The 25445-nt window shown below is 32.0% G+C and overlaps 1 protein-coding gene across 1 annotated transcript; it reads right to left on the bottom strand.

Annotated features, from left to right (window-relative positions):
* Window positions 1-1040: 1040 nt before the first annotated feature.
* LOC132716609 (uncharacterized) lies at window positions 1041-21968 on the bottom strand. Its single transcript, XM_060699918.1, has 11 exons — window positions 21806-21968; window positions 19709-19804; window positions 19138-19299; window positions 17926-18029; window positions 16227-16380; window positions 15723-15854; window positions 14946-15079; window positions 13987-14116; window positions 3748-3832; window positions 2542-2640; window positions 1041-1331 (listed from the first exon to the last, which is right to left on the bottom strand). The coding sequence occupies exons 1-11, from the start codon at window positions 21950-21952 to the stop codon at window positions 1144-1146; spliced, it is 1431 nt and encodes a 476-aa protein (XP_060555901.1). The 5' UTR covers window positions 21953-21968; the 3' UTR covers window positions 1041-1143.
* Between the last annotated feature and the right edge of the window lie 3477 nt (window positions 21969-25445).

Below are 25445 nucleotides of genomic sequence, written 5' to 3'. Positions count from 1 at the left end.
GAAAATGACTTAACCAGCTTGAACTGGAACTGTTTCGCCTTCGCCAGTTACTAGTATAGAGTACCTGTGCTTCCTTACATTCTAATCAGGTTCTAAACTCTTGGTGGCTAAAATTGTATTTTGGTATTGAAATCCCTGAAACTTTGAATGAACTGTTCCAAATCTGAAACTTTGAATGAACTGTTCCAAATCTGAAACTATGAATGAACTGTTCAAAATCTGAAGCTTTGAATGAACTGTTCCAAATCTGAAACTTTGAAAACTTTGAATGAACTGTTCCAAATCTGAAACTTTGAATGAACTGTTCCAAATCTGAAACTTTGAATGAACTGTTCCAAATCTGAAACTTTGAAAACTTTGAATGAACTGTTCCAAATCTGAAACTTTGAAAACTTTGAATGAACTGTTCCAAATCTGAAACTTTGAATGAACTGTTCCAAATCTGAAACTGAATGAACTGTTCCAAATCTGAAACTTTGAATGAACTGTTCCAAATCTGAAACTTTAAATGAACTGTTCCAAATCTGAAACTGAATGAACTGTTCCAAATCTGAAACTGAATGAACTGTTCCAAATCTGAAACTTTAAATGAACTGTTCAAAATCTGAAACTTTGAATGAACTGTTCCAAATCTGAAACTTTAGATGAACTGTTCCAAATCTGAAACTTTGAATGAACAGTTCCTAATCAGAAACTTAAATGAACTGTTCCAAATCTGAAACTTTGAATGCACAGTTCCTAATCAGAAACTTTAAATGAACTGTTCTAAATCTGAAACTTTGAATGAACTGTTCCAGATTTAAAGCTTGGCAAAATCATTACATAAATTCAGCCAGTCAGGGGTTAATGCTAGATAATACGGACGGCATGCTCCATTGAACATTATTTTGTAAATACAGAAGCAAAATGTTGCCCAAAGAAGATTTTGTGATTATAGTCAAATATTTTCTAGATACCCTTGTAAAATCTGATATGTTAACATACGATTGCCGAACCTCTACCACATAGAGTCTGTTTATTTGCAATAGTTATATATATGCATAATTATTAGTCACAACATCAACTAATGAGCAATGAATACATGTTTTGATCCCTTTTTTCCCGAATTATATCACTTTGTCTTCAATACAAAATTAAGGAAGTCTACACCAGTCTCTCTAAGTAGGCGTCATATCCGGCCTTACGATACAACTCAGCTTCACTAACGGGATCCAACGCTTCTGTTATTCCACGTCCGACAATTATAACGTCAGTTTTGTTCACAGATATTGCATCGTTTGGAGTAATGTACAGCTGTCCTAAGGAATCAGTACCTTCTCCTAACTTTACGCCTAAAATAAATTAAGAAATTTTTTTAAATCAAATTGATTACTTGTGTTTATTTTTAAAATGTGTACAGGAGAACCAATGTCTGATTTAACAGATAGTGGGATCATAAGTTTGAACCCACTGACTATTTCAGCATAAACAAGCAATTATCATAGTATTGCAAGCAATCCATAAGTCCCCTACCGGTTAGAACCCCAGCAACTTTCTGATGGGCCATTGGCCAGTCAATTTTACCAGTGAATGAATGACATGAATGAACTTAAATCTTTTGAGTTCTAAGTTTGTCTATATCACAGTAATGTGTTAAGTTTCCCTGCCTAGTAAGGAAATTATGTTTATACAACCTTGTCATATTATTACGATGTGGGATTTTAAAGTAAATCCTATAAGGATATAAAAAATATTTTCGGTACTTTTTGAGTTATCACTGGATCCAGTTTATGTGTTAAAATTTGCCATATTTTCAGATTATTTGTTGCCATAGCAACCAGAATTTTCAACATAGGAAGAAAAAAAAAAGACGTGCATAATCTCCATACTGCCATCTATCCATATATCAAGTTTCATAAAAATATTTTCAGTACTTTTTGCGTTATCGCGGGATCCAGTTTTGTGGACGGACGGACTGACAGACAGACAGACAGACAGACAGACGGACGGAGGGTAAACCTAAAGTCCCCTCCGGTTAAACCGGTAGGGGACTAATTACAGTCTGGAATGAAATCTTAAAAAAAGTGCCCTCTTTTCCTTATTTGCGCTGGTTTCCTTTAATATGGGCACGCACACTCGGCTAAATAGATTTTTACATGACACAAATTTGTTTTTCAGGAATCAAAATTGAGGACAGGAAGCATGCTCAAGGTCAGATATTATTGGTATTAATATATATAACAAGAGCTGTTCATAAGACAAGCACGCTCCACTTTTCTCTGTGCTTGACAGTAAAACAAGGGGCATAACTTTGAGAAAAGGTAACTCAGAGTTATGGGACCTGTGCTCATCATGTTAGATAATCACAGAGAACAAAATTAATTTAATGTGTTATCTTTTAAGTTTCAACACATTTTTATCAACACTTTTGAAGATACCAACTTGTACACCAAAACTGAACCAATGTGCAACACCTATGCAAAGGTGAGTACAAGAGCTCTCCCTGTCTACAGAATAGCTAAAAATTGGATAGTTTTCTACCAAATGTTTATAAACACTTACCTGGGGTCATATGTATGAAAACTGGATCATCAATGAGTTTATGCTGGCATATAAAACCTATCACAAAATCTGAATTTTCTTTGGCAATTTCAACAGTTGCTGAAAACAAATATGATACATTTTAAATAGTACAGCTTTTAATACTTACAATCTAGGTGTCAAGGTCATATTTCATTGCATGGATACAAAAAATGATCCCGATAATATATTAAAAGAGTACATAAAGACATAAAGCTTTATCTTATGAAATGGGGTCTGACCGGCACCAATAGGAAGTCACCTTCTCCTGACCTTTCGAACAGCCAATCATCAACAAGCTTTCACAATTTTGAAAGCGATGCGATTTCTAATTTTAACTGCTGGAAAACTTATAATGAGTAAGTTATTTTTATGATTTTAAGAACAAACATGATGTTGTCCATATAGCCAGCAGGTAAACTGGAAAAACAACCTTGCCAATCAAAAATTGAATCTAATCTTTTTGGGCTGTGCTTATATCGTTTAATAATGCATTCGATTGCCCTATCTGTTTGATATTGTTTATTTTAACGCACTTGACTCTTTGGAATTTCATTCTGAATTTATCTATGAAGTAGGACAGTCTTTTTCCTATTCGAAGCAACTTTAAAATGAGCTGCCCCATGAAAAAAACCAACATACTGCATTAACGACCAGCATCGATCCAAACCAGCCTGTGCATCCATGCAGTCTGATCAGGATCCATGTTGTTCCCTTTCAAACCCTATTACAAGTAGAGAAACTAATAGCAAACAGCATAAATCCTGATTAGACTGCGCAGATGCGCATGCTGGTCTGGATTCATGCTGGTCAAAAATACACTATGTTGGTTTTGTCATAGTGCTACTCAAATTTTATTTTTTTATCATAAACATTTGTCCGTAACAATTATTGGTCAGTCACCTTTTTAATTGTCATTCTTTTGAAATGCACTTAGATTATTCGCAGCAACTTGACAGAGAAGAAAATAATGAGCATATTGTTACCATAAACTTATAACATATTTATACAAATTCATAAAACCTCAAACAATTTAGAAAGAGGAATGCTAAAACAATTCCTAAATTTGTTTTAAATATTTGTTTTTCAGCAACAAAAGTATATCTATCAATGAACATTTTTGTTTTCTTTTTCCTCAAACATGGAAAGATAACTCTTTATGTACATAAGAGATAACTCTTGCCTTACCTTTAGTATAATCTCCCTTTGCTAGATTACCTGAGCTGCTCATTTCGGCTATCAACAAACATGCCCTTTGTCTATTTCCAGCAGCCTGAGTAAAAGAAAAGGTTATTCTACTTTTAGAATATTCTATTTTTAGAAGTGTTATCACATCATAATTCTCATACTGCCAGTTATAAAGGTTTTTGACAGTTTATATATTCTATTTTTAGAATACTATATTTTTGGAAGCATTATCACATCCTAATTCTCATACTATCTGTTATAAAGGTCTTTGGCAGTTTATATATTTTATTTTTAGAATATTCTATTTTTAGAAGTGTTTTCACATCAAAATTCTCTTACTTATCATCTTCAAGTTAATATGACTGAAAATAGTTCAGGGGCCGTATTCATAAAGGATCTTAAGTTTTAAGGGAAACATTTCCTTATCTTCAAGAAAACTCCCTAAGGTAAAATTTTCCCTTAACTTAGAGGTCAAAAATCCCTTAAGTGAATTCCTTAGGCAAGAAATTCCTTAACTTAAATTTTATCCTAAGGCGAAAATTTCGTTCAATATCAGTTTTTCTATTTGTAATTACCGACTGGAGAGCACTGACTGTGCTAAAAATAGTAACAAAAACAAGATGGCTGACCTAGAGCAGGAAATGCGCGACGTTTCAGACCTTTTCATGGATATTTGTTGTATATCATGGAATTATTCGGACAATCATCATAGGACGATGGCAGAGGAAAACGATTGTGGGTTTAACACTAGTGTCATGGTTTGAGACTGACGTTTTTAAACAATATCAGTTTCATTCGCATGTCGTTCTTGTTTACCTAACTCGCTTCGAAATTTTCCGAAATTACAAAGTGAAAGTAAGGTAAGTGTTTACTATTTTACTGATAAATTAGGCCGATATGATTAAACATACGTAATAGCATGTTTATGAAAGAACCATTGTTTCACTCCTAATTGATTTCGTGACCATACATTTGACTATTTTCTGAATTTTGAGTCAATAACACAAATTATTCGTCCCCTGGTCACTTCGTGCACATTTTGCCTTTTTGGTAAATTGTTGGAAGTTGATACTTTTTTCTGAAAAAATCCATCTTTGTAACAAATTTAAAAGCCGTGTTGCAAGGGGGTTATTGGACAATTGCCAACTTTTATTAATTCTAAACACAATCAAGTCCAAGGTATATACATTATGGTTGTGAATGCTCCTTCACTTAACAGTTTTGAAAACAGGTTGGACAAATTCATGGGAGCAACACAGTATTCCACCATACTGGATCAGAACTGGGTACAAAGCCTTGGGGGGGGTTATAGAAGACGATGACGTCTTGCGACCTCAACTCCAGTAAAGTAAAGTAAAGTATGCTAGCCAATTAATTTGGGGTGAACGGTTTGACCCAATTTACAGACTTTTTATCTTACTGTCAAACAGTTACACAGTGCCCGTCCAAAATTATCTTGGTGTCTCTTTGACAAGTCTAATTAGTTGGACTAACATCATACATGTTTCTTAATTTTGTTTACAATTATTTACTTATTTTTATTTGCATAGTTCATAGTTACAAGATCAAAAAGTTAAATATACATACTGTATATAGTAAAATGAGTAAATAATGTTTTAACAAATACAATATCATTAATTAATGTTTTCATTATTCATGCAATTTGAATTTATATATAATACTAATAGATAAATTAAATTATGGACTTCAGTATGTTAGCTTATTTTATTTAGACATATAAGACATAGGTACATGTACTATCATTTATTGCATGGTTTACTGCCCTTAAGGGAATAAAAACTCAAACAAAAAAGAAATTCCTTAAAATCATAGACTCATAACCTCTGATCCCCTTTCGAAATTCCATTTTATTTAGTTCCTCCCATTGTTTTCTCATTTAGGGCACACGCATCTTTTTACTTGTGGACCATATGGCGCTTTTCATGGAATGGCACTTACGTGTCACATTGAAGGTTCCATGATGACGGCCATATGAACACATCTGCGGATGTTTCAAAATTCAAAGTTGTACCAGTACATGTTAAATGTTGAATTCTGCTTAAGCCGAGGGGGCGTGGACAGTGGTTTGCACTTGGCAGTACCGTCCATGAACAGGCACAATCAAACCAAGCATGTAACATTTTCAATTGTGCCGTATTGGGCTTTCTTTAGGGATTCTTATTTTCTCTATTTTGTTGCTGTTGTGTCTGCTTTTAATTTATTATATATGACATAAACAAGCTCATATCAGCTTTGTCTGATAAAATTGATATCAAAAATACAATAGTATGTTATTCTCTATTGCAAATTTAAGTAATTGATGTTCTTTCATTTGGTATTTGATTAAATGAAGATCATTTGACACAAGGGAATAAAAATAAATGATAAAGAACAATTGTTTCAGTATGACTGGTCTTAGTTAAATTAACTGAAGGAAAAGAGACATGAACATTTTAAAAAATAATTGACAAGAACAATGACAATGTTTGAACTCATAATATAAGGCCTTTAATTATTTTGAATTTATCAAAGAGTAACTTTCATTGTAAGAGTATATTTACAAGAAAATAATATATATTAAAAATTAAGGTTCATTAAAGTTTGTTTTGACATGTTAACTTATTCACTATGTGTTATGTAATTTTGGTAAAAAATCGGTTGTTTTCATGTGTTTTTATTCAAGAAAGGCTTTTCAATTATAATTTTCCTCTACATAATCAACTAATCAGTGAAATTTACAATTTGGAAAAAAATAAAGGAAAACAGTTTGTAAATGATTGTGAAAAAAAAATTCTTGTCAAATAGTTTTATTCATCTATGGCAAATCATTATTACAATGTGGTGTATCCTTACATTACATACATTATTAACCAGCATGAATCTGAAGGATCAAAACAATTTTACAACACTAAAGTTAGTTATTGTTAATCATGTCAATATATTTGTTTGCAAGCAACATAACAGTAGTAATCACTAATGTACTATGATAAATTAAACAGTATAATTACAACAAACAGTTTTGTCTCATTGATAGAACACAATCTTTATGAAATATGTATTTAAGTATATAAATATGCCACTGGCACTATGACAGCCAAATGTTTATGAATTATATGGCACATGGCTTATTGACACATAAAATTTGTAGTTTTCATGTGTAAATTGAACTGAATATTACATTGTAGATTTTTCCCAAAGCTTCATTTGTAGTTTTGGGCTAAAGTAGATACTACTTTACAGTAAATTATCTATAATTTATTTAGCTTTCATTTTATATTGAGAGCATCTGAATCACTGTGCATACCAGCCTTTACACATGATACTGTCTAAACCTGTCATTTTAGTAGTCAGTAAGGGAAGTGAGCAAAAATAACCACCATAGTAAAATGATTAAAAGAATAATTGTGGCTTGCATATGGTTTTTATAATCAGATTCCTGTGCTATAACTTTCTTATTTGATTCAATAACAAATATCTTTGAAGCCATGTAAACAAATCTGTCAATGTATTACAGTGATTTTTTTCCAATTTTAAAAACAACCTGTGGCTTTCTGAAGGGGAAAATATAGTGTGATTAACCAGAAAACAGGGTAATCTAGTCACATCAAATTCACATTTGATCAAATTTTCAATTTCAATTCAATTTAACATGCATAGTACATACATGTAGCAGAGGCTATTTATAGGGAGAGGTTATTGATATAAGTCAGCCAGGCTATATATAGGGACAGCTGCTGTCAGATATAAGTAAGATGCTGTTAAGTCATGGTTCTGGTAAAAAAGTGAACTTGGCATTTAAGGGGAAAATATCATTAACACTTTTAGGGGCAAATATACTTATTTTGGGCTAGGGGGAAACAGCCTTTATTCGGCTGTAAAATGTAGGGTGAAAAATCATTGTATTTAAGCAATCCTTATGTTTAATTTATGTCAAAGTAATGACTTCAGCTGTGTTCACACAATATATCTTTAATAATTTTTTAATTGCTGTCATTCAAGTATGCCAGATTCCTTTCACTGAGAACAAATTGACAAAAAGTAGTAAATTAAGTATGCAAGTAAGCCAAGTACATAGACTCTTATAAGGATCTTACACCGGATACCTATAGTATACTGACTGGAATTTCTTGCATAGCAGACTTGAATTTTTGTTCATTCTACCCATGCCGGACTACTTCTCAAAAACTACTGGTGCAATTTCTTTCTAAATTTACAGGAATGATCAGTACCAAGTCTAGTGTGCATATCATCGCATTTTATGGTTCAATAAATTTTGTTGGATTTATGGCCCTTAAACTATATATTTTTTTAAAGTTTGTCCTGACTACTCCTATTATACCACTAATGCAATTTCCAAGAAACTTTCAGGATTGATTGGTAGGTCAAGTACTTGCACAAAATACTCCGGGTTTTCCGCATGTTATGGCCCTTGAATGAAAAGGATGTTAATAAAGTTTGTCAGGACTACTCCTCTTATACAATTACTGCAATTTCAATGAAACTTTACAGGATTGATTGGTAGGTCAAGTACTTGTGCATAAATTGATAATACACAAACTTTTCACTTGAATGATTTTCAGCTGAGTTATTGCCCTTGAATAAAAAAAAGTGTTTTGCCCAGTTAATGATTTTTGGGTCTCCTGCTACACAGTAGCTGCAACATGTGACTGGCAATCATGAGGCGACACATGTAATCACTGATGGCCCTTGTTATTAGCTTAGGAAATATTCCACATAAAAAAACGACCAAAGTGGCTACTGCTTTAGTGTTAATGAATGAATTTCATACATGGAATAACATTCTCTGGATTGTTCTTTTAAGATGACCAGACTAACCCTGACCTTGAGTCACAAAGCTTTAAGGTCAAATAACTGAAATTTTGCTCTCTTTTTTTCTGTAACTGACTACAAATTTTGTATTAATGAATTGTCTCATAATTAGACTGAAATACCTTTAGGACAAGACATTCATTAAGATCAAATTATCTTAGACCTTGACTTTTAAATGACCTTGGCCTTAAAGATGCAATTACTGAATTTGTTAATTGTTTTTGCTTGGAATGGCAATTAAACTTTGCAATGAGTATATGGAAATTATTAAAATTACAATGCATCTTTATCTGTGTGTCAAGTTTCATAACTCTGACTATTTGTCTTCTTTAACTTAGAAAATATCACAAAAATGTACCAAAGTGGCTAAAGCTTAATTATTCAAGAATGAATTGTCCTTGTGGATAGACCTTCAAGATGATGAAACTTACATTGATCTTAAGTCATAAATGACATTGACTTTCAAGGTATAATTATTTTTTTTTGTGATGTAACAGACCGTCCCCATCTCAGGAACCAGAAGCAATATTTACTTGAACTTGAAATATCCTTGCAATATCACAAAGAAGCCTTTATCTTTAATGGTGGATAACAATATAAATCAGTGTGAGAGTTTATAATTTTATTTTACAAATAATATTGAATTCAGGATGAAAGTTTATTTCATGAAGAATGAGTTCATGTAAAATAAAAGTCATAAAAACATCATAAAGAGTCTTCCAGATTTTCACTGATGTAATAAGTAATCACACTTCCAAAGATTATTACTTAGTTATATGTCACCTACATTGTAGTATTTACACTTTTCAAGATCTTCAATAGATCACTTTTGTCAGTAATTGCAATCACACTTTTTCAATATTGCAAGGATATCAATACCATATGTTAGTATATTGTATTTTTTTTTCAAATTGTCAACAAATGTCATTGATTTCACATTTACAATGAGTATGAAATTTCATTTACTTAGTCACTGGCCAATAAAAAATTCTGTTTTTTTGTTTATTCCTTCTGTAGGGTTTCCAAAGCAATCTTCAATATCTTGAGTATGCTGGAAAAAAAAACAACAAATGTATTTTAATACTTAATTAATATTTATTTGAACAAAGAAGCTTAAAAACAAAAGCTGAAACAAGACTGAAGTTGTGAAATAAAATGCAAATGACTTGTTTTGTGCTGAATCTAAATAAAAACAAAAGTAGTTTATCATTTGCAAGTACATACCACCTGACAATGATCAACCAAAGGCAAATATTTCAGAATAAGAAACAGAACACAATTATCACTTATAAATGTTAGAATATATAGGTATTAGTGTAAATATCTAGGTGGCTCAAAATCAACCAAGTCTCTTTCCTATCCTAATCAGTTCCCCTCTAGCTAAATATTCCTGTCTTAACTAGGGCTGTCTGATTGATGGAAAATTTTGTATTGATATATCAAGAGACAAATATCGACTTTGAAAGTAGATAAATGAAAACATTAAAATATGCATTATGAATTGGAATCATGGTGTTATGCATGCTTGTATTAGACATTACAAATACTACAAACTAACACAAAGTTTTTTCTGTTATTTTTGTCACTCACATTTGAAAAAATAGTTTAAAGTTCATTATAAGACAAAGTTAGCCAAGAAAACTTGAAAAAAGTGACTTCTCTTATTAGGCAAAATAGACAGGTATATACCAGTAAATGAATTGAGCCGCGTCACGACAAAACCAACATAGTGGGTTTGCGACCAGCATGGATCCAGACCAACCTGCGCAGTCTGATCAGCAGATCCATGCTGTTTGCTGTCAGTTTCTCCACTTGTAATAGAGTTGGTAAGCGAACAGCATGGATCCTGATCAGACTGCGCGGATGCACAGGCTGGTCTGGATCCATGCTGGTCGCAAACCCACTATCTTGGTTTTGTCGTGACGCGGTTAAATTTTAGCTTTTATTGATATTTGAAAGTGTGTAACGATATTGTATTGTATGATATAGCGATAATAAATGACAGCCCTAGTCTGTACTGGTAGCGGGTGAAAGATTTTTATAATAAAAAGGGGCTACTTTTATACATGTTCATTTACACCATGAATTGCTGTGATCAATTCTACATTAAAATGATTTAATCATTCACTTAAATTTAAATAGAACAGAGAAATTGGATACACTTACACTGTACTTTTCTGTCTTGATTAAAAATATTAAAGATTTTTGACATGTATTTTACTTTATACGATTTACAGACACTTCACCCCGACACTTAACCCTAGACCCTTTTTTGCAGACACTTCAGCCCTCGGACAGTTCACCCCTCATTTTAAGGAATTTGATTGAGACACTTCAGTCCCCATTTTTTTCTTTTGTGTTTAACAATTATTTCTGTAGAAAATGTTAAATGTAATCAATAGTGATAGAGTATCTTTATTGTTTTAACCTAACATATTTTATTATTATTCTATCATGTAATTGACCAAAGACAATGGATATATTGTTGCTTTTGCCCTACAAAAAAGGCTCATATCACAGTTAATAGAAAATTTTTAGCTCACCTGTCACAAAGTGACATGGTGTGCTTTTGCGATCGTTTTTCGTCCGTCCGTCATCTGTCCGTAAACTTTTACTTTAAATGACATCTCCTCATAAACCACTTAGCCAATTTCATCTAAACTTCACAGAAATGTTCCTTTGGTAGTCAACTTTAAAAATTATTCAAAGAATTTAATTCCAAGCAGAACTCTGGTTACCATGGCAACAAAAACAAAGAACTTAAAATAACTTCTTTTAGAAAACCGTAAGAGCTAGAGCTTAAAAATTTGGCATGAGACATCATCTAGTCAGTGTCTACCAAGTTTGTTCAAATAAATGTCCTGAGGTCAAAATTGGCCCCGCCGGGGGGGGGGGGGGTTATTGATTTTTCCTCATTTGTTTTATAGTAGTAAAAACTTAAAAAATCTTCTTTTAAAAAACCTTTAGAGCTATAGCTAAGATATTTAGCATTAACATCTTCTAATAGGTGTCTACCATTTTTGTTCAAATAAGGGCCCTTGGGTTAAAATTGGCCCCGCCCCAGGGATCATTGATTTTCCTTAAATGTATATATACCATAAAATAATGTTAAGATGGTTTTATGAGACAAACAGAACTTCCCAAACTTTTCCATGTCGTATGCAAAATATTTTCCGAAGTATTGATTTACCTAAAATGGGGTTAAGTTATTGCGCACCATGGATAATCAAACTAGAATTTTCAAGGTGTTGCTTATTTTTGAAATTCGAAAGTTCTGTTATGTAACTTTAAATAACAGGAAAAAACTTCAAAACAAATAAATCATTGTACTATTTTAAATGCTGTTTAGCATAGAAAATAAATGTCTCTCTGATTGATGAAGTAATGTGGATGCCTTACTGGTAAAAATAGACTGTACTGGACGAAAATGATAAACGGCCAGAAAACTACTAGGGGACGGAAACTGCTAGGAAACCAGTATATTTTTATCTTTCACAATATTATTAATTTCACATAAAATAATAATTAAGTCCTTTAATTAAAAAGTTATTAATCAAATAATATTAAAAATGATTTATATAAATAAAAAATTGGATGAGGGGTGAAGTGTCTTGACGGGTGAAGTGTCTGCCGTCTGGGGTTGAAGTGTCTTCCTACCCTTCAGACAATAAAGCTCTATATAAAACAGTTGTTTGGAAATATAACCCTAGTCTCTAGTTGCATGTCACATTACTACTTTTAAATTTAAACTTTTATAATATTATGCTTAAAGTTCCTTTTATCTGAGTGTAAGCTAAAGAAATACATATCAACGTACATCTACTTACCAAAAGTTTTTAGCAAATTAAGTCCTGAATCCAGGTGAATGATTTGTACATCTTTTTCTCGAGTGTATATTTGTCAATTGGAGGTTTTTTTAACATTTTTGAAACCTCATCAAGAGTGTATTGAATATAAATCTTCAATTTTATTCCATATTCTCTAATTATAACTTGATTGCATTCATTATAATGTTGACTTTTGTAGATGTCAAACCGTATCCGAAATATCAGTCCGAGCACTATTATACTTATAGCTCTCCGATTTATCGCAGGTTCCCAACATCATGTAAGGATTGGGCTATCCAGAAAACGTACTGTTTCTTTTTTAAGACAATAAAAAGTCAGTTCTGCATTCGTAAAATACGTTCTTCATACAATAAAGCATTCATTTAAAATGTTAAAATATTCAGAAAATTGCCTCCACTGGAACGGAAATTTCCGGTTAGCTGCGTTGTTTGGCTAATATACGAACGAATTATTTTCATCGGATATTATTATGATTAAATCCACGTCAATTCCAAAATGGATAGTAGCTGGATTTGTTATTTGAGTAAGCGAATGAACAAACCGTCTGCTAATCGACCATTTTTTTCTCTTCATTTTTATCCCTTAACTTTTTTCCTTAAAAGTTAAGGGAGCATATGGGCTACCTTAATATTTAAGGGGAAAATCGGCCAAAATTAAGGAATTTTTATCCTAAGGAGTTTTATGAATAGCAACTAAGGAAATTCATAAAAAGTAAGGGAAATTCTTAAAAAGTAAGGGAAATCTTACGTTTTTTAAGGGAAATCTTAGAATCTAAGGGAATTTTTTCCCTTAGGAGCTTTATGAATACGGCCCCAGGTCTTCCTGCATCAGTAAAGCTGGTACATCACCAAATGACCTTTACTCTGTCTGTGTGATGTAAATCCCAATCATGCCCATAATTCTGTAGATCTAATTTGGACTAATCCTATGGAAAAACTTATCAAAGGGAGGTAAATGCATTATGTCTGAAAAGTTCGTAACTTGAACTGGTTTTATGTTGTTAAACATATGAAGTAAAGAATACCTATTTAAATCTTCTTACCAGCCCATCATCTTGTACAAAATGTGCATTTACATGGAATGGAGGTAATTTTACCTCATACAGTATGTACATTTACATGGAATGGTTGTAATTGTCCATGGTATAGTATGTACATTTACGTGGAATGTTGGTAAATTTTACATTGTACAATGTGTTTGTTATTTAACATGGAATGTTACTGGTACAGTATGTACATTTACATGAAATTGTGGTAAATTTTACCCCAAACAGTTATTACATTTAACATGGAATTGTGGTAAATATTACACCAAACAATATGTACATTTAAAATGACATTGTTGGTAAATTTACTGGTTACAGCAAGTACATTTTACATGAAATTGTTGTAAATTTTACACCATATAATAGTATGTACATTTAACATGATTGGTGGTCAATTTTACCCTATACTTTTGTGGTAAATTCAAATGGGACAGTATGTATATTAGACATGAAGTTGTGGTAAATTTTGTTTTTGTACATTTTATACATTTATCACAGAATTCTAGTATATTCTACCTTTTTAAGTCCTTTGACAACCCCAGCCCCTGGTACAGTATGTGCATTTGTAATATCTGCCCAGTCAGCAATTTTATGTACCCCACCTTTATACTGATGTAGAACAGTTTTTCCTATATCAGCAAACTTTCTGGAAATGAATATATGAATATGATTACTAGTATACTCAACATCACTAATTCTGCGTCATCATTTATTTCATGGTAATGGCATATTTTCATGTCACCAGTTTTAAAATTGGTCAGAATTGACATAATTTATTCATACACCTAAACAACAAAGTTTTTGTGCAAAATAGTTTACATATCTAGATTTTTGCGTAAGATAGAACAATATTTTACAAATTTCTGCAAAAAGCAACAATAGTCCATTAAATGTGTGCATACATTTATGTCTGAAACAATCATCATTTTCTTAATCTTCTTGTTTATTGAAAAAATAAATTTTGAGTTACATTATAAACATAGTTTAATATTAGAAAGTAAACAAAATAACATTTAGAAATTTAAACTGAAACATGAAAAAACTGAAGTGTAACACCATTATTGCGATTTAAATGATGACATACTGTTTTCAAAATGGCCAACGTATGATCTTATTATAACTGATTTTGACTAAATATATTGTTGTTTCCTTGTGTCATGCAGCAGAAAATACCTATATGTTACAGCTTATGACAATTTTTGTACCATAAGTTACATTTGTTACTTTATTTCATGTTCCAAATCGTTAAGTACAGTGAACTAAGAGGAGCACAGTATAACGCAGAAGAAATAGAGTTATACATACTGAAATTCCTCATTAAACGCACATAACATGTAAATTTTTACTAGAATTTTGAATCTTTATACCTTTCCTAAAATCTTAGTACATTTTTCTCAGGTTTGATTTTATCGGAATATTTTTGCTCATATGGAGTCATGCAGCTTTAATAAAAATATACACTGTAATAAGCCTACCTATCTTCGAAAATGAGGAAGTTATGTTTTTGGGCAAGTTCGCGTATTTTCTCTACAAATTCTTCGTTAAAATCGTCTATAATGTCAGCGTGTGTCTTCACAATACACACTTTACTGCCCACCTGTTCAACCATCTGAAACAGATATCAATAGGATATATTTTTTTTGTTCGAGTGATATATAGAATATATTTTCACTGAACAAGATAAAATTCCGTATATTTTCATAAGCTAGAACACTACTTTGATGCCTTTGTATTTGTAAATGTTTGTAAATCTTAACATGTGCATAAGTGATAGCGGCACTGACACAGCGGACCAGAGGAACTGTTCTGCTAGTATGTTCAAAATGATTTTTTTTTTGATGTCATGTGGCAATGTAACTATAAAAAATTTATAGAAAATAACATAATATTTTGTTCCAGGACGATTTTTTATGTTTTATATGAACATCGTTCCTGTGTGTTAAACGGCCGAAACATTCTACGTTACAACTTTTTCGAGAAATAACTACAAGGTTATAAAAACATTATTCATAATATTACATATCATAAATTTCATGAAAATCAATTTTACACCTTTTAAACAAAAAACATCATTTCTTACCACTCCGAATAAAGAACACAGCAAACTAAATGACAGAGGTCAAAATTTAAGTTGAATTTAAGATATTTCAATGCAGGATAAGTAGAAAAATGTTTTTGCATTTAAAAGCTACTTGTCCTGCAAGACAAATGACTTTTTGATCCCTGGTTAATACAAATAAAACATAAACAACCTGTAAGATATCTTTGCAATTGGTCAGGTCCACAGAGATGGCAAGGTTTGATTGCTTCTGTTCCATTATTTCTAGCAATTTCTTGCTCACTGAATTTGAGCATAAGTTTGCTCTTTCTTTGAATGTCATTGCCTGAAGAAATAACGTGCAAAATGTTTAACTTTTTTTTCAAAGGCGTCAAACTTTACAATTTAATTCATGTTCAAAGCAGCATGCCTCCTCCAGATTCATGCTTATTTTCATGCAAAATCAGTCAATAATTGCATAAAACAGGTAAATTATCTTTTAAAATGTGAATTTTTTTTTTTTCTTAAAATTTTAGTACATTTTTCTCAAGGTATTTTCTTGAAATATTTTGGCTCATCTGGAGGCGTGCAGCTTTGAATATCTACGTTAAATGTGAGAAATTTACTCAATTACACTGCAGCACTTTTGTTATAGAGGTCAGTGAATTTTTTTTGTTAAGTATATAGATTTGAGAAAAAACATAAATCTAAAACTAACAGCTTTAGCTTTGTTTGCAGGAATATCTCCACTTCCTTTAGTGGGTTTATCAAATCTATTTTCAGCAACAAACTTCAGCACACTATCAAACATTTTCTCGTCAATTTTCCCGTGCTTTTTGAGGACCCTCACCAGCTGGGTCATTGTAATCACACTGAAGAAGACAAAAAAGAATGTTTAATTAAAATGTTTCTACCCATACAACCAGTGCAGACCAAGATCAGATGGCACACCTGATTAACGTCTGCGCGGTTAGCTTTTCAGTCAGAACATATTCTGAAATTGTCCCTATTAAAAATGAAAAAATAATATAACAATACAAATAAAAAGTCCAGAAAGTGAAATGAACAAGACCATTTAAAATGTTTGATGTGGTAAGGGTTAAAGCTGGGTATGAGGATTTTGTTTCTTCTTTCAAATGTTGGTACTATTCATGTTATACAAGTTAAAAGATGTTTAATCAAACTGACATAAACATGCAAATAATTATGCAGCTTTTAAAAATACATTTATTTACATTAATAATTTTGTGTAATTTACAATATTCCCCATATAAAGACAAAATTTCTTAACCATATAAATGAAAATCATTATTGCCATGTAAACTATGACTTTTCGCCATATAAACACAAATTTTCTTACCACACATTTTCTGAACCATATAAATAAAAATTATTATAATATTACCATATAAACTATGACTTTTCCCATATAAACACACATTTTCTTAACCATATAAACCAAAATTATTTTTTCCTTATAAACTATGACTTCCCACCCATATAAACCCAAATAATATTACCATTAAACTATGATTTTTTCCCTCATATTAACACATATACATTAAAATTATTATTACCATAACATTATGAAGTATGACTTTTTTCCCATATTAACACATGTAAACCAAAATTATTATCACCATGTAAACTATTACTTATTTCCCATATTAACTTTTTTTTCTTAACCATATAAACCAGAGTCATTATTACTATGTGACTATGACTTTTCCCCCATATAAACACAAATTTACTTAAACATATTAATATAAATGTTCTTAGCCATATAAACCCGAGTCATTATAACTATGTAAACTATGGGTGTTCCTTAATAAACCAGGACTTTCCCCTCATTTACCATGACACAACAATTCTTTATAAATATCATTAAATCATACGTTTATACTATAAAAACAATATTGTTTTTACCTTATAACATAGAATTTTTCCTAAATAACCTAATCTGATGATCAAGTTTATCAGAATTTTGTACCACAAAACAATAATTTTGATTCTGTTCTCTAACTTATTAGTCATTGCTGACCGTGTGGGTTTAACACCCCTTCAAGGGCAAACGGTTGTTTCCTCCAACAAGAAACTTCACATTCATTGCTATGTACTGGTTGGTTCCAGGAACAGATTGGAGAGTGGATTAATAAGCTTATAGCTTCCTTACACAATCAAAATAAACTAAATTTGTATGAACTAAAACTACACTAAGTTGTAAAATTTACAAAATATTATTTATAAAGTCAGTGTGAATTAAAGACACGGATGGCTCCACATTCAACTGTTTTGTGAGTTTGGGGACAGACAGTGACTGACGGCCAAGGGCAAACGTGTAACATGCCCCACTCCCCCTCTAAGTGTGTGTGTGTGTGTGTGGGGGGGGGGGTATCAAATTAAAAACAAACAATAACCTATGTAAATTAACTCCATCTTTCTTGAGTCGTTCTGTTCCACCTTGCTCTCTCTCCAGCAAAACAACCGCATCCTTAACTTGTAAACCATACTCATTTAAAAGCTGAAAAAATAAAATCTTTTAACCCTTCAACAAACAAATTTTAATGACATGCAAAATTTCCTAACAATGACACACTAAATACCAATTTTCAATTTTAATTCAAAGTACATTTCTATATTATTTTTTCTCATAATTTTTTGTTTTAAATTCCCAAATTGATTTTTTGAAGTTTTTTGTTTTTAGGTGGTGCTCCTTTAAGATAATTTCTATCAAAATTCTTTTTTATACATATATTTATATAAACTAGTAACATTTCCATAAACTCCCAACTCTTGACTGCTATTGTCAATATAAGCACACACTTGAGATTGACCAATGAGATATTCTAATTCCTCTGATTATTACATTATGACTTAGATTGTGGTACTAAATTTTACCAATTTTTTAAATCAACTTGTCCATCTTACAAACTGTACAAAACCACAAATCATTTTTAGGGAAAATTTTTTCAAATACAATGTATGAACTGCACGAATAGCAAACAGCAGAGAAAATAATCAGATGTGCTGCTTAATCTTGGTCAGCTTGGCTGATGGTTAACATGTTGGACTAGTAAACTTGGGATTGCTGGCCGCATGGGTTCAAACCTCAGGTGCAAGCTGTTATTTCCGTGAGCAAGAAACTTTACACTCATTACTTAGTTTTGGTTGGTTCCAGGAACAGATTCGTAACTGTTTCAATATATAGCTTATAGCTTCCAACACAATCAAACTAGAATAAATTAGGATAACCTAAACTGATCTTGGACTGTACTGGTCACATGGGTGCAATAGATTGGTGCAAGTAGTTTTTAAAGCTAAATAAAAGATCTCAGCCTATTCAAAGCAATGCAGATGTATTTGTTATACTCAAATGTATCCTTTTTCAAGTTTGAGTTACATCCCTTTGACTTAGAAATTAATAAAATGTATAAATGCTTAATAGTTCATTTCTAACTAAAACTAGTGCACAATAAATTGTTCTTTATCATTATAGTAAATATTTCAAACACGCTGTTAACCTTTTCCAAAATCAAGTAATCATCGATAAATTTTCCACTAAAAATCTTTTAAGATGTGGTTGCATTTAAATTTATTATAATAGAAAAAGCAATGTAACTGTTACATACTTCAACAGTTTCATAAACGCTGGAACCACTGGTAACTACGTCTTCTACCACAAGGCACACATCTCCTTTCTCATACTTTCCTTCAATCATTTTCTTTGTCCCATAATCCTTTGCTTCGCGTCTGCGGATCAACATCGGCACATTATTATCAACTGACATCACCTGTAGTGTAGTATAAAAGTACTATGTTAAAACTAGGAAAACTAAGTAGTAACTTTGAATTTACCATATAATGCCCATGTCCATTAAGTTAAACAGCAAATGCAGTGCTTTAATGCAGCCAAAGGTGCCTTTATAAATTTACACAAAATTATTATATACAGGCATTTTTTCCAAATTATGATAAATCTGTGAACAACTTTGGATTTGAAATGGGAACCAAAATATCATAAATCTGTGAGCAACCTTGAATTTGGAGGGGTAAAAATTGTAAAATAATCATAAATCTGTGAATAACTTTGGATTTGGAATTTTACAAAAGATCATATTTAATCTATGAACATCTTTGCATTTGGAATGGGTACAAAGTATCATAAATCTGTGAATATTTGTTGAAGATATTAATACTAACAGATGCAATTGGCAAAGCTGTGTAAGGCACTCCACAAATTGACACAAATTTCTGAGCATTTTTTGCTACTTCCCATAACACTTGTGACACTTCACGCTGAAAATATAGTTATAAAACATTTAATATATTATGCTGTCATGACCATCATTATTGTATGAGTAGTGTTTACATATGATACATGCCTTAAATGAAATATTGCTTGTTTGTCAACCCACTCTCAAAATTTGTTTAGAAGATTCCTTTTTCATTATTTACTTTCATGCAGACTGATAAAAACTCATTTTTTAAAAAAATAAACAGTATTATATTAAACATGAGGGCTGTCCAGAAATTTGATAGACACAGAGCACTTTGATTTCATTACATCAGCTTCTTGGATAAAAAAATTGTTATATCAATAATCAAAGGACACCTTTGCATGATAGTTGGTGAAAATCATGATGTCATATGGATATAAAAAACTTGTTAAATGATGGTAAGATGAACTGAAGGTTTTGTTAAAATTGTGTTGCAAAAACTATGTCAATTTCAGGGTCGGAGCAATGTTAAGTTATTTAACTTTATGGCAATGCTTATATGGGACTGACTGATGCTTGGACGTTTATTTTCAAAACTGATTTGACCACTGATTGTTCAAAGCAACTTGTGTCTTAACATCAAAACAGATTAAGAAGGGAGAATGGCAAGTGTATTGGATAAAAAGCACACTGAACAACCAGAAGAAAAACAGCAGAAATATCGTAGGTGGCATTAGCCAGCCAAAATATCCTAGATTGCATTCTTTGAAAAAGATAAATCTCTCACTGTAGGGGTATTATGTGATATTCTTGTTTTAAAATGCATTGTGACATATGAAAAATAAGCAATCATTTCAAAAGAACATTAAACATTCAGACAGATACCATACGCTGTTTGAAACAGGAAAAACTAGAATAGCGGGTAGACACGCCATTGGACTTATTACGGATATATGATGCGAAGGGTGATTTGTTCCTATCAAATGCTATTGATAAAAGATAGGTTCATTTATATAAACCAGAATGATATAAGAGAAGTTGAAATGTAAAACACCAAATTCTCTTAACCTGTGAAATATGAATAAGAGAATTATGCAAAGAAGTATGTTTTTCTCATTGAACCTTTTCCCAAGAATGAAGTGGGAATAGCAAAGAAAAAAGTTTGTTGACGTCATCGGGGTGTTCCGTGATGATGTGTATATTTTGAATGTAAAGATTATTTAAAATGCAAATTTTGATCATAATTTTTTGCAAATGTTTTTGTTAGATATGTATATACTTACTTGCAAACCACTTGATGAATAATAAATTAGTGCACCACTTAGTGCATCATACACATACTTCTACTTCTACATTATACTGCTTTAAAATTGTTTAGAATCACTCTAAGCAGGTATACATTGTATACATTAAAGAGACAGCTACGAGATACAAGGGAATCCGGGAACTAGTCCCTAGCTCTTATTGAATAGACTCATATTGGTTCTTTTACATGCCCAGTGATAGCACTGATACATGCGAGGATTACCTGGATTTCTTACCAGTACACCTCTAGGTAGGTGGGAAACACTGAAAGTGTCTCTGAAAAATCCCTAAGGTGTAACCCAGGATCAAACCCGGAACCTCAGGAGTGAAAATCAGTGGTTTAACCAACTGAGCTACAAATGTATCGCGCCACATATGATGCATACTGGCATATCATGAACTAATCTGGTAATATACTAGAACTGACCACATTTATTTATATAGTAAACAGGTAAAGAAAGTCATATCCCGTCTAGAATCCAAAAGATTATAAATAAGAAAATAATAAAGAAGTTTTTGACTTTTATCATTCTAGAGTTAGGTTCTCTTAACAGATTTTTGGGGGTTATATCTTAAATAGAACAAAATCCATGCCTTATCACACATAATCAATATTTTACATAATCGGCCTAAATATGCATATTAAGATATATCTAATTGTAGTATATAGCCCATATAAAACATAAAAAAATAGTTTGTTTTAAGCACCTTTGCCGTAAAACATATATTTACAAAACAAGAGCTCGCGAAAACTAATGATAATAACAAAATTTACCATCAACTGAGGATACGAGACAATGACACGTAAATCAAAGTATGCCGGAGACTGTATCCCACTTTTTAGCTTAAAATCGCCAAATTTAACACCTTCAACCTCATATAATTTTATGATTAATTCTTCTAACCGGCTATCGATGTTCATTTTGTTTTTACGTGCGGAAAAGCTACGACTTATTCCGTACATTCTCGGCCCTTTCCGGCAAACTTCGGATAAAGATTTTCAGTCATATACAATAATACACATACATGTATATATAATGTAAAATATCATAAAAAGAGTTCCACAAAATATACTTATGTACTGCAGGACAAATATAAATCAAAAACGAAAGTGTTACATTATGAAAATCAGCACAGATTTATATTACTAATATATTATTATACATGTAATCACGGATTTATACGGTTTATATTACAATGTAAATCCGTGATGTAATATAAATCCGTGCTATCAGTTACTTAAATGCTGATAGACTACAACACTGCAAGTTTTAACAATATACTCCTACTAGTACCAACAGTACTACCATCACACGCCAGCCAAGATTAAAAATATATATGTTATAATGTAAAGACATTTCTTTTATGTACTGATTTACTAGATTTGTTTTCATTTATATTCATTGAAAATTTATAGACCTTTAGCCTGCTTGCACCAACTGCCCCAGCGACAAATGCAGGCCAAGATTAGCCAGTACGTACATCTATACGCTATTCAGGCAGCATGTATTTTGAACATTTTCTCTGAAATTATGAATAGGTTTGTGCAGAATGAAAGCTGGAAAAGTCCATGTAAAATATTTAGCGTGGTGAGAGTTATAAAAATATTCGTAAAAAAGTGTGTATTTGTCATCATTACCTGTCATTCGAGGAAAAAGAAGATATATTTCCTATGTATATGGTATAATTCGATATTTAATTAAAACACTATAACATTATATATATAAAAAGAAGCAGTGGTCAATAAATTAAGTGGTTAAGCCCCCCCCCCCTCAAGCAATGGATGTGGGGTTCAAGCGCTAATGCGGACACATGCATGTTTTCAAATTTGACGCCAATGCTGGTAAGGTCCAAGAACTGGACTCTAAGATGGTTCACAAAAGCCTCAAGCTTTCACCAAATATTATGCAATTAACTGCATTTTACTTAACACCTTGTCCAACGACTTTAAAAAGAGTGGTTTAACCCTTCGAAACGTCGTCGATTGTCTATATATAGATATATATATTTATTCATTTTTTTATTATTTCCAGAGTAGTTGCTAACGAGATATACGAAATGATTAAAAGGTTTTGCGTGGGTTAGGAACAATGCTTCTTTTACAATGGTGTCAATATTTAGACAAGTTCGTAGTGGGATTTTGTTCTCACTCTTTCCCACGTGATTAATGTGTAACTTAAAACCTCATTCCAGAAAAAAAGTGATTATGGCAAGATTAATTATAATTTAGATAATGCAGTTGTCCTTTAATCATTTGCATTTCTGAAAAATACTCATTTATTAAAACAAATATCACGCGAATACTAAGAAAATGTCGATATTTATATAGAATGTTGGCGCTTCCTTTAAAATTCTCAATTCCGTATCTAAAAGGGAAGGACATTTTGGTAAGTGGCAACAACTCAATTTAACCATGATTTTGAGGTGAACGTACATTTATCACATACCCGTGTCGATTTAATGGTATTGCACGGCCGTGCATATATTTTGACGTGACTTTAAAGGCGCGTCAATGAAAAATGACGCTATTGAACGCGGTTCACTTTGCAAACTTTCGAGTAGCGTCTTGAAAATTGGCATGCAGAAGGTAAACCATATTTCTGATTAGATTCTGTTAATTTCATTTCAATAGTTTCAGCAAATTTTTGTACACACAACGTCAAAGTTGACCATCAAGGCCAGTTCTGGAACATGACGTCGTTGCGTATCCGTGGCAACTGTTACGGGTATCATAACGCCATTGGCGGAAAGAATATCTTCACTTCTACTGCATAAAACGTAAATTATTTTTTCCAATAAGCTGATATAAAATTTTTCGTTTTACGCCGAAAAATGTTTGAAAAATGGAAAGAATACTGTCAAAATTATTTGACAGCTCTAAAGCGGCTTTTTAAAAAAATCGATAAGTAGAATATTAAATTCATGTAAGTTAAATTAATTAGTACTAGAAATTAAGGGCATCGAAACACGAGGCTACCGGATTTGTACGAGGGGGCGTAGCCCCCGAGTATTAATCAGATTGCCGAGTGTTTTGATGTTCTTTCTCGTTTAGTATCATAGTCAAACAAAAACACGTTCCCTGTTGTCACAATATGAAACCTAAGAAAAAAGTGACCAATGAATGAGCATCTGAATATATTTCTATCGCTTTCCCTTTCTCTACCGTCACAATGAGTAATGAGCCAATCAATGGGCATGCTCTGGCCGGAGTGCAGGTAACTAATATCTGCACTCCAGTTAACGCACTGTGCATATATATGTATAATACGGTTTAACTCTGACATTTTTCAACAGAAAGGTCCCCAAACTATGATACAACTGTATTTATTGGACTCGTTGAATAAAATAATATCATTCTCGCCATGCAGATGCTCGCATGATAAATTCAGTATTGAACTTGCACTCATTCAATATCCCGTATTTATTACATATATCTTATTTACAATTTTGATGCACGTGATCATTCTTTGATATAATGTAAGGGCCATAAGACCATAATCAAATGTTCTCTGTCCTTCTGTGGACACTTATTCTGTTCAGAACAAAGTTAATAAGGAGAGCATACTGCTATATATTCTCATCCGTTCTGATCTGGGAGGAAATGTTAACTCCTTTTTTTCTGTGTAACATTCGACAATAAAGCTTGTATCACCAGCGGCAAATTTGTTATTTGTTTTAGAAGACAAATATCAACGCTTCACATCAGCTCCTAAATAACACTAAGCGTTATGATCTAACATCCATACATAGGTAGGCACCTTCATTGGCGAGCTTTCATTATTTTGAAAGCGATGCGGTTTCTAATAATAAATACTGAGAGGTTAATATTCACGAATTTCGAGAACAAACATGGCTGTTGTCCATATAGCCGACAGGTAAACTGCCCATTAAAATGACTATTATTACAAGTTAATTTGTTAAAAAGTACTTCAAACATTTATTTTTCTAACAAAAATCAACATCCACGGATAACGTTATTCTGTTACTTCTTCTAATGCCTGTCTGTAAAAACCGGTTTGATTGAATGACTAAAATAGCTTTCTCTGGAAATCCGAATTATAAAGAAGGTTAAACATATAAGGTGGTCATCAGATCTTCATAGAAGAAATAAATAGATTCGAACTTAAGTCAGAATGCGATTCACAGTGATTCAAATATTGAATCATAATAATTTCTGTCATAAGAAATGTACCAAAAATCAAGTTTGCAAACCTTATAACAAACTTGCAATCCTCTTACAGAATATACTATTGACATAAACTATTCATTGGGTTTTGTGTCAGCTTACAAACTGCTATGCTTTTAATTCCAAGTTCTTTACCACTCCAGTGCTTGTAATATGTCAATTAAAACAAAATATCAAATGCATGTTCTCCATAGGTAATCTTCCTGTCCAGATTAACACCTTTGAACAT

This window comes from Ruditapes philippinarum, unplaced genomic scaffold (assembly GCF_026571515.1).
Source record: "Ruditapes philippinarum isolate M1 unplaced genomic scaffold, ASM2657151v2 ctg2032_1_1_1_1, whole genome shotgun sequence".
NCBI lineage: Eukaryota > Metazoa > Mollusca > Bivalvia > Venerida > Veneridae > Ruditapes > Ruditapes philippinarum.
This window is presented reverse-complemented; position numbering and strand designations above follow the sequence as displayed.